The sequence below is a fragment of the Castanea sativa genome, chromosome 5 (genome assembly GCF_040712315.1).
Source record: "Castanea sativa cultivar Marrone di Chiusa Pesio chromosome 5, ASM4071231v1".
Classification (NCBI taxonomy): domain Eukaryota; kingdom Viridiplantae; phylum Streptophyta; class Magnoliopsida; order Fagales; family Fagaceae; genus Castanea; species Castanea sativa.
In genome coordinates, this window is record NC_134017.1 from 11,829,931 (window position 1) to 11,842,224 (window position 12,294).

Here is a 12,294-nt window from a genome sequence, read left to right on the forward strand (position 1 = left end):
ATTAAAATTTAATTAGATTTTCTCTCAGATTTTTCTATTAAGATACATATATATACATATATATATATATATATGTATGTATGTATGTATATATATGTATGTATGTATGTATGTATGTATGTATGTAGGGATAAAGGGCCCAAATAAGGGTATTGGGCCATGGGCCGCGCCTGTGGATGTCATAAAGCTCGAAGACAAACACGTAGTAGGGCCGGCAAGTAGATTACTCGACTAAGGAAGAGGACTGATCATAATGAACATGTGACGTTATCCGAGGAGCAATCCCTCCTCGGTCAAACAGAGCAGAAGTCGAAAGTCCGACCACCCATCAGACACTGGGCAGTGGGCAACCATGCTTGGGAGAATAAACTTCAATGAAAGGTAAGTCACTAGAGAGTTGAGAAATATCTGGGAAGAAAGCTGCTACCACCGCATTAAATGCTCTGCATCTAACCCCCTGGTCGTATTAATGTGGAAATGATACCTAAACAGTAACTTTCAGCCTTACAGTTACCTACAAAGACTTCAGGAAGGTGCTGATGGGACAAGTATCAAGGTTATTAGCGATCTGATCTACACGTGGAGGGCTGAGATGAAATGGGGGAAGGGAGTATAAAAAGGGAGAATTCCATTACAAGAAGTGGCATTTGAGATTAAAAGAGAAAAAGCACTGTGTAACTAAGAACTTGAATATTTGTATAAGTCCAAAAGAAATATATAAAAAACATGTCATCCTCGGACCTGACCGAGGAGTATTTTTTCTTCTTAAACTGTTTATCTTACTCGTTCTCACGCCAACTAGCCCGCTATGATTCATATTTGACTCCTTGAACGTTCAGTTTCTGGCTCACTCTCTAACAAATTTATTGTTTTAGCCTTGTTGGGCCATCATCCTAACACTTGGGACAGTGGGTCAATTTGGGTCCTTACAATATATATATATATTATCATTATTTCAAGACACTGGTAAATTTCTTTTTTATGTAGACAAGATTTGGTTCTATATTTTTTATATTAAGTGATATAAAGATTTTACTAATTAAGTGTATTGAAATCCATAATTTTAAACATTTTTTAATCAAGGTTATAGAAACCAGGGCAGTTTGGTGCATTTAGAGGCCTTAAACGAAAACTAAATTGAGACATTTTATATATTTAAATGATTTTTTTATATATTCCAATGCTACAATAAAGATTCTATTTTCTTGTTTTATATGCAAAATTACTAATTAACCACATAGAAAAAAAATGTTGAGAAAGTCTATAAACACAAAAAAATTGACAAAACTTTTCACACATGTTAATGTGGTAGATTGATAGTATTAAGTAAAAATATTATATTAGTGGTTGACCTAGATGAGAACTAGTAAAAGTTTGTCAACTCAATTCTTGTGAAAAATGTTGTGAAATTTTATGTGTATTGCTTATATATATATATATATATATATATATATATATATATATATATATAGAAGTGTTTTATTCACAATATTTTCACAACAAATCTTAGGTGTTAAGTTGTTATGAATTCTAATTTGAATCTACCATTAAAATTACTTTTTTTACCCACTAATAACAGCTAGTAACAATTTGACACTTAAAATTTGCATTGAAAAATGTTGTGGATGTAGCATTTTTCTTTCTTTTTTCTAGTTTTTCATTTGATAAAAAAATATTCTTTTATTCATTGGCTAATATTTGAGTTTAACTAATACTATTATAATGAAAAAAAATAACCATATTAGTTAAAATTTAGGAGCCTTAAGTAATTGCCTCATTTGCCATACCACATAGCACACCTTGGTTGCCTAAACCTTGACAGAGTTGTTAAGGTAGGGTTTGTTATACCAAACACAATAAAAAGAACAAATTTGGTATGATTGGGTGTATATATATATATCCCACATTTTAGTCATGATCAATAAAAGAATATATAAATAAGTTCAACCTAAATCAAGTGCTCGGGGCTTTTTCTTTTTTCCCTTCAACTCTGTGCAAGAATTCACCGTTCTTCTCATTTCTCATATATATATATATATATATATAAGCAAAAATGGGCAAATACCCATTTCGCGCAAAAAAAATGGGCAAATGCTCCATTTTCCAAATTAATTAGGAAAATGCCCCTCTTTTGAAACTTGATTTTCTCAAAATCCAGTTTAAAAAAAAAAAAAATTCTGGAGCCCTATAGCAATGTTTTGTAACTCGAATTCCATGCAAGTTTTTTTTTTTTTTTTTACCTATAACTCAATTTCATGAAGCTCGAGTTACAAAACGCCGCTATAGGCTCTTTAAAACGTCGCTATAGGGCTTAACTTAATTTTGAAAAAATTGAGTTTCAAAAGAGGAGCATTTCCCTAATCAGTTTGGAAAATGGAGCATAATGCTGTTTTTTTTGCGCGAAAAGGGCATTTGCCCATTTTGGCCTATATATATATATATATGAGAGAGTTATTTTTTAATTAGTCAAGTAAAGTACACAAGGATGCCAACTTGTCAAAGCATAAACCAAGTACTATAGGTAGCTCTTTTGTAAGTTCAATAGGCTCGAATTATTTATATGCAATTCGGCTGAGTCGTTGACATTTACTGCTATATAAAACTAGATTGGGGTTGCACACTTGTACTTGTGGTACAAAATCAAGTATATAATTTGTTTATAACACAAAGGAAATGCATGAATCGTTTGTTCTTTAAAGTGCCTAATTTTGGTTTTGCTGCTTAATTTGCTAATATATGAAAGACAAAGTAATACACAATACAAAATCAAGTATATAATTTGTTTATAACACAAACCAAATGCATGAATCGTTTGTTCTTTAAAGTGCCTAATTTTTTTCCCTGCTTAATTTGCTAATATATGAAAGACAAAGTAATACACAATACCTTCTCAAAAATAAATAAATAAATAAGTAATAATATTGTATACAAAAATAATGTATCTGTTTGTCTTTCTATATAATTATACTAAATTTAATATTTTGGTTTCTAAAAAAATTGAAATTATCTTTTAATTTTTTTTTAACTTGAAATTAAACATTTGACAATAAGAGAAACTTCGAAACGCATACTAGCACCCTTCATATATTAAGACAAAAAGATAGGGTTCAACTTCGCTATTAATAAAAAAGAAGGGGCAACTAAAATTTGAAACTTGAAAAATAAAATGTGGTTTTCAATAACATAAAAACATTTATATAGGTTTTACTTATATAAAAAAAAATAGTATTTCTTATAATTTAATAATTACAATAAAATAGAGATTTGAATATTGAACATTTCTGTTAGAAAAGCTTGAATTCCACTACTTTTGACATGACTATTTATTTCTATACTTATGACGTATTGATATATGAAATGTCAATTAGAATATTTTTTTTATGGGTTCAATTCAAAAGATTTTATCACTTCCTAGGTTTGTCAATTTGTTAAGCATACCTGTGAATTGAAAACTATTACTATTTTCAAGAAAAAAAAAAATCTTTCCTTTCTTTTTTCTTTTCAAATAATTCTTCTTCTATCGAAGAAATTGGACGCAAAAAGCCATCACATGCAAGTCACGTTACATCCAAATAATGAGAAATTTTAAGGTCCTCATGGTAGATAAGTAATGTGGTCCACCATTCCACTAAAAGACTCTCATATGTTTAAAATTGCTAAGATAAAAAAAAAAAATTTAAACAGAAACTGATTACAGACTCAGCAATTTTAAACAAATAGGAGTTATTCGGACAAGTGACGTGGTCCATGAGAGGACTATATAATTTCTCACAAACCAGTGACAAGATATGTTATATATTTATGGGTAAATTACAAAGTTAGTCCCTATCCTTTACATCATATCTCAATTTGGTCTCTAACCTTTCAATTGTGTCAATTTGATCCTTAACCTTTTAATGTTATGCCAATTTAGTCCATGTTGTTAAGTATTAGATGAAAATTACTGATGTGTCTAACGGACTGATTAAATTATTATTTTCATGCCACGTAGGTGGACACCTAAAATGCCACATAATATTACATATAAAAAAAAAAGGGGCTAATTCACTGACTCACGTTTGCACGTGGGTGTGTCTATTTGGGATTAAAATCGCTAAAATCTGAGGAGCAGCTAGCACTTGGTCCAGAAAGAAAGGGTGAGGCTATGAGGTTTCGGCGGCGAGGAGCAATGACAAGGCCCGACGGCGAGGTCCATCTCTGTTCCGGTCAGTTTTTGCTCTCTCTATCTCATTATCTGTCTCTTGCGATCGCTGTCTGTCTTAGCTGAACTAAAATGGATCAGAGACTTTAATTTCATGGTTTAATTTCTTGGGTTTTGCTTGTTTTGGATGTTGGGATTTGTTGTGGGATTACTCGTTCATGTGCTTATTTTGTGTTTTGCATATTTCAGGAATGGGACTGACAGAGAAAACATAGAAAATACATTTGCGGTGGAAACTGGAAAGTAACAAAGTTCTTAAAGATCCAGTTTTTTTTTTATTTTTTTATCTATTATTCAAGTCCTACCAACTTTCTTCATCCTAGGACCATGTATAAACACCAAATCTCCCAGAAGAACCTGTCAATACAAATCAAACTTCAATTTAATTTTATTAAAATAGCAAAGTTACATCATCAGAAAGCTACAAAAATAAATTTGTATAAATTAATACACCAAAATAAGCAAAACCCATGAAATTAAAATCATGATTTATTTGGAAATCTGGAATTTGATCCCAAATAGATACTGACGTGCAAGAACTACATCAGCCACTCACATTTTATAAAAAAATGTAATATGACATGGCATTCCTGGTGTCCACTTACGTGGCATGAAAATAATAATTTAATCAGTCCGTTAGACACATCAGCAATTTTCATCCAACACTTAACAACATGGACCAAATTAGCATAGCACTAAAAAATTAGGGAGCAAATTGACACAATTGAAAGGTTAGGAACCAAATTGAGATATGATGTAAAGGATAGGGACTAACTTTATAATTTACCCAATATTTATTACACTGCAAGATTCAACTCTTCATCATCAAACAACCATTGCATTTCAAACAGTTCTGAAAGTAGAATAACCAAATGCTGATTAAATAACTTTTTGAATTATAGGCTTTGTTGAAGCATTCAACTAAAGCTCTATGACCATTAATAATCCATGGTTTTGTAATTACATAATCCAAACACAAAAAGACAGAAGCAAGGCAAAAAAAATCAAATTTTTATTGAATAATTATCATATACATTTCTTAAGATTAGAGCCCCTTCAGGCTTCATCTCCTTTGGAGTCTTCACCACAGACGCAAGCTGTTGCAAGCAAAGCTGTGAATTGCTACCACATTATTTAACTTTTCTTGCTTGACCTGAAATAGCCCAAAAGATCTTCCAAGTTTTTGTTGCAAACTATTGTCACTTCCACCCCCCATTGCAAACAATCAACCAACCCATCATTTCTTCAAGGTTAAATTACATACTTGATACTCAACCTTTGACTTTTGTTTCAAAATCATTCTTAGAATCGTCTTTATTATTTTTTTTAAAAAGATTTTATCATCATTTGATGGATGGAAAATACTGATCTAACAAATATTTTTTTTCATGGAACTGAGATCACTTCGATGATTTTCCATCCATTATATGGTAATTCATATCCTTTCAAAACATTTTTGTATGTATTATAAGGACCATTTGAAATAGAGTAAATATTGAGCACCAAATATTAATTTAACCTGTCTTAAGCACAACATAAAGCCTTCAACCAAGAATCCAGAAGAAATCCTTGATCTTCATGATGATGGAAACATAGAAGCCATGACATATATCCTTCAACTGCTGCTACGTGAGCTTCCAAATTTATCACTAACCTGCCGGGCATACGCCACGACAGCCTTAGCCCACCTCTTGATCTCAGCCTTCAACTTGAAGGAATCCATCTCCTTAAGTTCCTTTCCTGGTTCTACTGAAACCTCCATGAAAGAGAAGCAGCGATCATAGCGTCCACGCTTTGCAGCATCGCCCTTTGCGCCTTCAACGTTGTTTAGAGACAAACTCTTCTTTACCGACATGGTTTTGGAGCTTCTTTGACTGCTGCTCAATTTGCAGCCCAAAAATTATGAATGTAGTTTTAGGAAGACATTGCACAAATATATAGTAGATGATTAAAACAAGGAAGAAACATGAGTATTCTAATGCGTGTGCTACAAACACATTGACTTGACTTTTCAATATTCCGTAGCAAGATTCTTTTTATATACGCATATGCAGGTTCATAAATTTTAACAATCCATCATTTTATTTCAATTACAATGACAGTCAATGGGGAAAAAAATATATTTGTATTTTGCTAAAGCCAATATTAGTTTTTATGACTAGTGCAGTAGAAAATATTCTGGTGTAAAGGTGGATTAATGAAGTATTCAACAAAGAATTTTTTTTCTTGGTCATAAACTTTGTCCCTTTTATAAGACACCAGAATAATCTTCACCAAATGTTTTTTTAGGTTCCATACTTGCTCGCTAAGTCTAGAATTTTTTTGTTCATCAAAAGAAAAAGTCTAGAATTTTTTTGTAGTCTAACCAATAAAAGAGAAGGTATATAAAGAACTATACTTTATAATAATTGATTGAGAAATTAACTGTCGTTCATATATTCTCTTTCACTTTCTATACATTTTCTTGTTAAGATGGAAGCATGTATGTCAAACTTTAAAGAAGATTATAATTCGTAGCTCATTTGGGTCCCGTTGGTATGATAAAGTTAGGTAGGATTTAACAGATTAAGATAGGGGTAAGGGTAACCCAATAGGGCCCAAATAGTATGACGAAGTTTGATAGTATTTTAAGCGATAATAACATGCTGAAAAGATGTCTAATTTCCTAAATAATTAATCTAACTGAAAATGCTGCACAACTATCTTTATAATCGTTAAGATAATAACGTAGATTGGTACCCAATAAAAATAATATTAGTAATAAGATTATGTAAAAATGATATATACGAAATACAACTTGACATTTTAACAAATTATGGATTATTAACAAAGTTTCTTATTTTATATACATTATTGTACTTTTTTTTATAGGAAAATAGTGAGGGAGGTGTGAATTGAAGTTTATATTCACATCATTTAAACAAAAAGATTTTCCCAGGAAAAAAAATTGTTCCGATTAAAATGCAAGGAAAAAGTTCTATGATTTGCTTTAAATTATATCTTAATTCATACCAAATCTTCTTCTACCATATAACTTTATTGTTTTTTTTTTTCACTAACCATTCTCTGTTTTATCATTTTATTTCACATGTGTCTTTTGAGAGATTATTTAACATAACTTTGGTAATTCTAATAACGATTTGATGGTTATTGGGGTAGTAAAGTTCTCCACAACCTCCTCTTAGATTATCTCAAAGAGTTAGAAGACTCGTACGCCATCAACGATCAACATAATTGGGCTACCATTGAACACGGCTTAATTTGGCATAAATCCATGGGCTTGAGAGGCTATGTCAAACCAGAGAAAATATACAATAACCACTGCATTCAACTTTCACCTTTTTCTCAGATTTTTTAATTTTTATATCTATTTATGCAATCATCCATAGTAGAGACTAAAATTTCCAAGAATTATCATACGCTTTTGAATTCATCAAGTGCCCGTGCCCAAGCCTAAAAAGTAAAAACAAAAAGAAGGAATAATTTATTTCTTTTTTTTCATTTCACCATTCCGCAAAATGAGCAAAAACACATTTCTAGGGGCAGTTTTGTGATAACTTGGACAAGATTGAGTTCAAAATTCAACTACCCAATAACCATATAGTAATTCAAAATAATTAAGTAAAAAGCCAAACTACATCTCTTTGGAAATTAAGAAAAAAAATGGCATCCCAAGAAACAGAAGTCAACGCAAAATGGCAATCGAAACAAAAATCCAGGTACCCAAATGCTACCGATAATGAAAACTACAAGATGGGCAGCACAATACAATTTATCAAACCCACTGACTCACTTCCTACCAGGAGTCCTCACAGCCTGCCTATTCCTCTTCTTGGCACCAGATTTTGTAACTTTGAGGCTTCTGTGCACAGCACTCAACCTAGAGAGGGCAGCCTTCTTTAGATCTGGCCTGTAGTAATTATCTCCCACCTGCGATGGGTTAAACAGTGATTTTAAGAACATAATCTAGATTAAACTTTACAGCATAGATAAATGCTAAAAGTCGATGCTTTTGATAATTCAAAGTTATAAATTGGGAGGGGGGGGGGGGGGTAGGATTTAAATCTTAGACATCTCCCTTGAAAACACCAGGAGGCACCAATTGCATTACAAAGCTCTTGGTGTTTCAAAAAAGGACAATGATAGGAGAGTATGGTATAAATTAAAGCTCACCAAATTTCTTAATAATACCATAAGGAACACGACAACCAATAGCAGCCTACCTACATCAATTAATATTATACTATAGACAAGATACCGTTCAATTTGTTCATCCAACAAAAAAATACACAGCTCAATAAAATATGGTTTGTACAGTTGAGGCTCAGAAGCCAAGCGTAGCAAGAGTATTTCATTGAAAAAACCATAAAGTATGGTCTTCTTACATGTTAGAGGCTCATCACTGCAGAAAAAATGATATTTTGAAACCTTTGGGGTCATTGAATAATCTAACAGGAATGATGCGAATGAAATATTATGACCAAAAATATTTCTTAAGTGATAAAATGTGAACATTCCCATAAATGACAGGCCCTAACTTGTAAAATTACCTGGTTTGCCACTGCATTTGCCATCCTGCGGAACTCCTTTTTCATGACAGACTTGTGAAGCAAAGCTGCAGGCTTGTTCTGTTTCTTGGTCTTGGTTGTAGCAAGCAACACAGATTGATCTTTGCCCACAGGTTGGATGGTCACTGTTTTCTTGTTTGCCAAACCTGCACATAAAAATCAAAAAATAAATTTCAGACTACAAATAATAACCCAAAATTACTCCAAACCCAAAAATATGGATGGCTTTAAGTCCTGCTAAGAAACACAAGAGAAGACAATTTCACAAATTCCCTAAAGACTTGCAAAACAAAACATCAAAACTTAAATAAAGAGAAAAGGCTCAGATATCTAATAGCATTTTTCAATAACATAACTTTAAAAAGAAACACTTTAGGCATCTATAGGCAAAACATAGGGTATCTTTGGTTCCACACCAGAGAGGAAAAAGATTTTGTTCTTCTTTGAACTCCAGGAAGACAATTACTCTCAGATAACAGACACCAAACAAGTCCACAGTTTCCCAAAACACATTGCAACAACATATTTAATAAAATGAAATGTATGTATATATTCATGAGTGAGTTTCAGCCACAAAGAAAGGGGGGAAGAGGAGATTCAAACTAATGACTGCCACTTCATGTGGTATAGTCCCCAGCCGATTGCAGTATCATTGAGGTTTTCTAACTAATAGAATTATAAACGCGCACACATATTTTCTAATAAAAAAAATCAAAGTAAACATCAAAATGTTAAAGAAGGGTTTTTTATCCAGAATATAGACAGCAGAAATGTAAACTCAAAAGATGTAGATTAAATCATCATTTACCAATACTTTTCACCTCTATTCTATGTCACAATAAATCCATTATAATTTGGTCCAACAAACCCACTTTCTCAAACCATGTATTTCCTTTTCTTTCCCTCTATATTCTCCACCAAGAAAATGAACTTCAATAGTAGTCATCTTCTCCAACATAATAATTTCTATTCAGACAATCATATTCTTAAAAACTTCTTTAAATAAATGGTTCATTCCAAGATTTTGTGCATCTCCTTAGGTTAAATCCTTGAAAACCGTACAAAACAACTATAATACGCACAATTTACTCCCATTCCCTCAGAGACCAAATAACCAAAACAACACAATAACCAAAAAAATAAACTGTTCTATTCCTTTTATCTGCACCTAAATTAGAAAGCTAACAACAGAAAATTAAACCTTCAGTGTCAAATTATCTCGAAGACAAACCAAACAAATTTCCAAAATCAGAACATTTATTTCTCTTCATTTCCACACAGACCACCCTAAAACATGCACTGTTCTCCTCCCATTTCCTCAAGAAACCAGACAATGTAACCCCTCAAAGCCAAACAACAAGAAATCAAACAGTCATTACCTCACAATCAAATAATCTCCAAACCAAACAAAACCCCAAATCAAAAACACTACTTTACCTTCATTTTCCCACAAAACCCCTAAAAACAAATCTTTAACGCTCTGCTCTCTTCCCATGTCCTCAAAACACAAACAAAGCTATATAACAGCAGCAAGAACACCTAAAATAAAAAATAAAATTCCAACATTATCCAGAACCCAATCTTCCATTCATTTACCTAGCTTCATCGGAAACAACATCAACTTTCAAAGAAACAAAACAACATTAAATCATAGTGTCATAACCCTCGCAATCAAACAATCTACAAATCAAAAACACACCTTTTTCCCTTCATTTTACCACAAAACAAAAACTCTATAAAATATCCCATTGTTCTACTCCCATTTCCTCAAAACCCTCTCAACCAAGCCTTATGGCCTGTTTGGAAGTTTTAGTCCCAAAATTAAACTCTCTCAGAAACCATGCAACAACAAAAAAAATCACCCTGTCATAACCTCACAATCAAATAATCTACAAACCAAACATAATTCCCAAATCAAAAACACCCCTTTCCCTACATTTTCCCACTGTTCCCAATCCATTTCCTCAAAAAAACCCAAACAAACACACAACTTTCTCAGGAACCAAACAGAATAATATAGAGAGAGAGAGAGAGAGAGAGAGAGAGAGAGACCAGAGTGCTTGTAGGAGTTGAGGTTGAAGAGATTGTTAGGCTCCTTGCTGAACTGAACGCTGGCGGTTCCATTCCCAAACTCCTTCACCAGAAACGAGTTGTTCTTCTTCACTATCTCCCATATCAACTGCCCTGGTACTGCTGCCATCCTTGTCCTGCACCTCACCCGCACCAGATCCAAACTCAATTTCCAAAACCCAAATAAACCAAAACACAAAATACAGAGAGAGAGAGAGAGAGAGAGGCACCTGCTAGGGTTTCTGATCTGCTTCGCGAAGAAGATGGTGGGAGATTTGGGAGAGGTTGGGTTTATGTTGCTATTTATATTGAAACCCTAATTTTCGTTTTTCTTTTTGTTTGGACTGGAGGGGTACGCTTGTTTTTCTTATATTACGCCTGTGTCCTTTACTTTCTACGGCGAGAATTGGAATTTGCAACGACCACATGTTCCGTTTCGTCGTAATAAGAAACTTTTTTCTTTTTCTTTTCTTTTTGTAAAAACAAGCAAAAATATCATGTTTGCAATATAATTCCAAATGTGTGAAATTCAATCAATTATATTTATTTATTTTAAGGATGGTTTTAAATTAAACAATATAATTCCAAATGTGTGAAATTCAAAATTATTTCAAATTAAATCTTATAATTTGATTATTTTAGATCAAATTTTAGAATTTTTAGGTTTTACTTTCTTTTTCTTTTTTTTGAACAAAAGGTTTTACTATTTGAGTTTTAATTGAAATGTTTAAATTGATATGAGTTAAAATATAGGATTTGATCTACACTAATATACCTATCATGTTTGATTTATAAAAGCTTAAATTTTAAAGTTTAAATTTAAATTAATTAGAATTTAGAATTTAATTTGGAATCATCCTCTAGACATCAACTTAGGAGAATATCTTAATTATTGATAACCTTTGGAACATAGATTGGTTGCGATGAATAGTGTAAGTGCACAATTGCACCTGGACCCAAGAATAGTTATGGGCTCAGACCCAATGAGCCTTAAACAATAAGAATTTGTAGTGTGTTAAAACCTGTGTTAGAAGTGTATGCATGAAATGACAAACTAAAGATTCCAAGATTTAGAGACAAAAAGGAGTAATGTAAATAGACCTCTCGGACGTGTCGAAAGCTGTTCTTATATTATATCTCTCTTTTTCCTTCTTCTTTTTAGGTTACAAAAAGTTCCGTCCGTTTCGTTCCCTGTCCCTCCTTAAATACTCCTCTTTTTAATACTTTATCCACGTGTTCGCCCCCCAATTCCTCCCTTAGCCTAGATATTTCTTTTCTTAGTGCCTTTGAACAAGTAATTAGAAGTTTCCCTTCCACTGCGTTTAAGTGTCACTTCCTCATTAATGCGGCCAGTGGTGGTAGGTGCAGTGGTCTTTAATGTGGAGGTAGGCAGCCTTTACCTTTGATATTCTTCCAACATCGCGCTTCTAGGACATTCAAGGGTTCTCTCCTTTA

The 12,294-nt window shown here is 32.7% G+C and overlaps 1 protein-coding gene and 1 non-coding gene across 2 annotated transcripts; both read right to left on the reverse strand.

The window, feature by feature from the left end:
• Positions 1 to 7,769: 7,769 nt before the first annotated feature.
• LOC142634212 (large ribosomal subunit protein eL28y-like) lies at positions 7,770 to 11,166 on the reverse strand. Its single transcript, XM_075808503.1, has 4 exons — positions 11,070 to 11,166; positions 10,822 to 10,976; positions 8,752 to 8,915; positions 7,770 to 8,131 (listed from the first exon to the last, which is right to left on the reverse strand). Exons 2-4 carry the CDS (start codon positions 10,967 to 10,969, stop codon positions 7,991 to 7,993), a joined length of 453 nt encoding a protein of 150 aa, XP_075664618.1. The 5' UTR covers positions 10,970 to 10,976; positions 11,070 to 11,166; the 3' UTR covers positions 7,770 to 7,990.
• On the reverse strand, positions 8,521 to 8,610 carry LOC142637726 (small nucleolar RNA R24). Its single transcript, XR_012844852.1, has one exon. It is a non-coding gene; the product is annotated as a small nucleolar RNA R24 (small nucleolar RNA).
• Positions 11,167 to 12,294: the final 1,128 nt, after the last annotated feature.

Bases quoted from the DNA above. Each gene is read 5' to 3' on its own strand.
- LOC142634212 (XM_075808503.1), bottom strand. From the start codon at position 10,969: ATGGCAGCAGTACCAGGGCAGTTGATATGGGAGATAGTGAAGAAGAAC. The intron at 8,916-10,821 runs GTCTCTCTCTCT...TTTTATGTGCAG, and splicing joins CAACTCCTACAAGCACTCTG to GTTTGGCAAACAAGAAAACA. The intron at 8,132-8,751 runs GTAATTTTACAA...AACCCATCGCAG, and splicing joins CAAATGCAGTGGCAAACCAG to GTGGGAGATAATTACTACAG.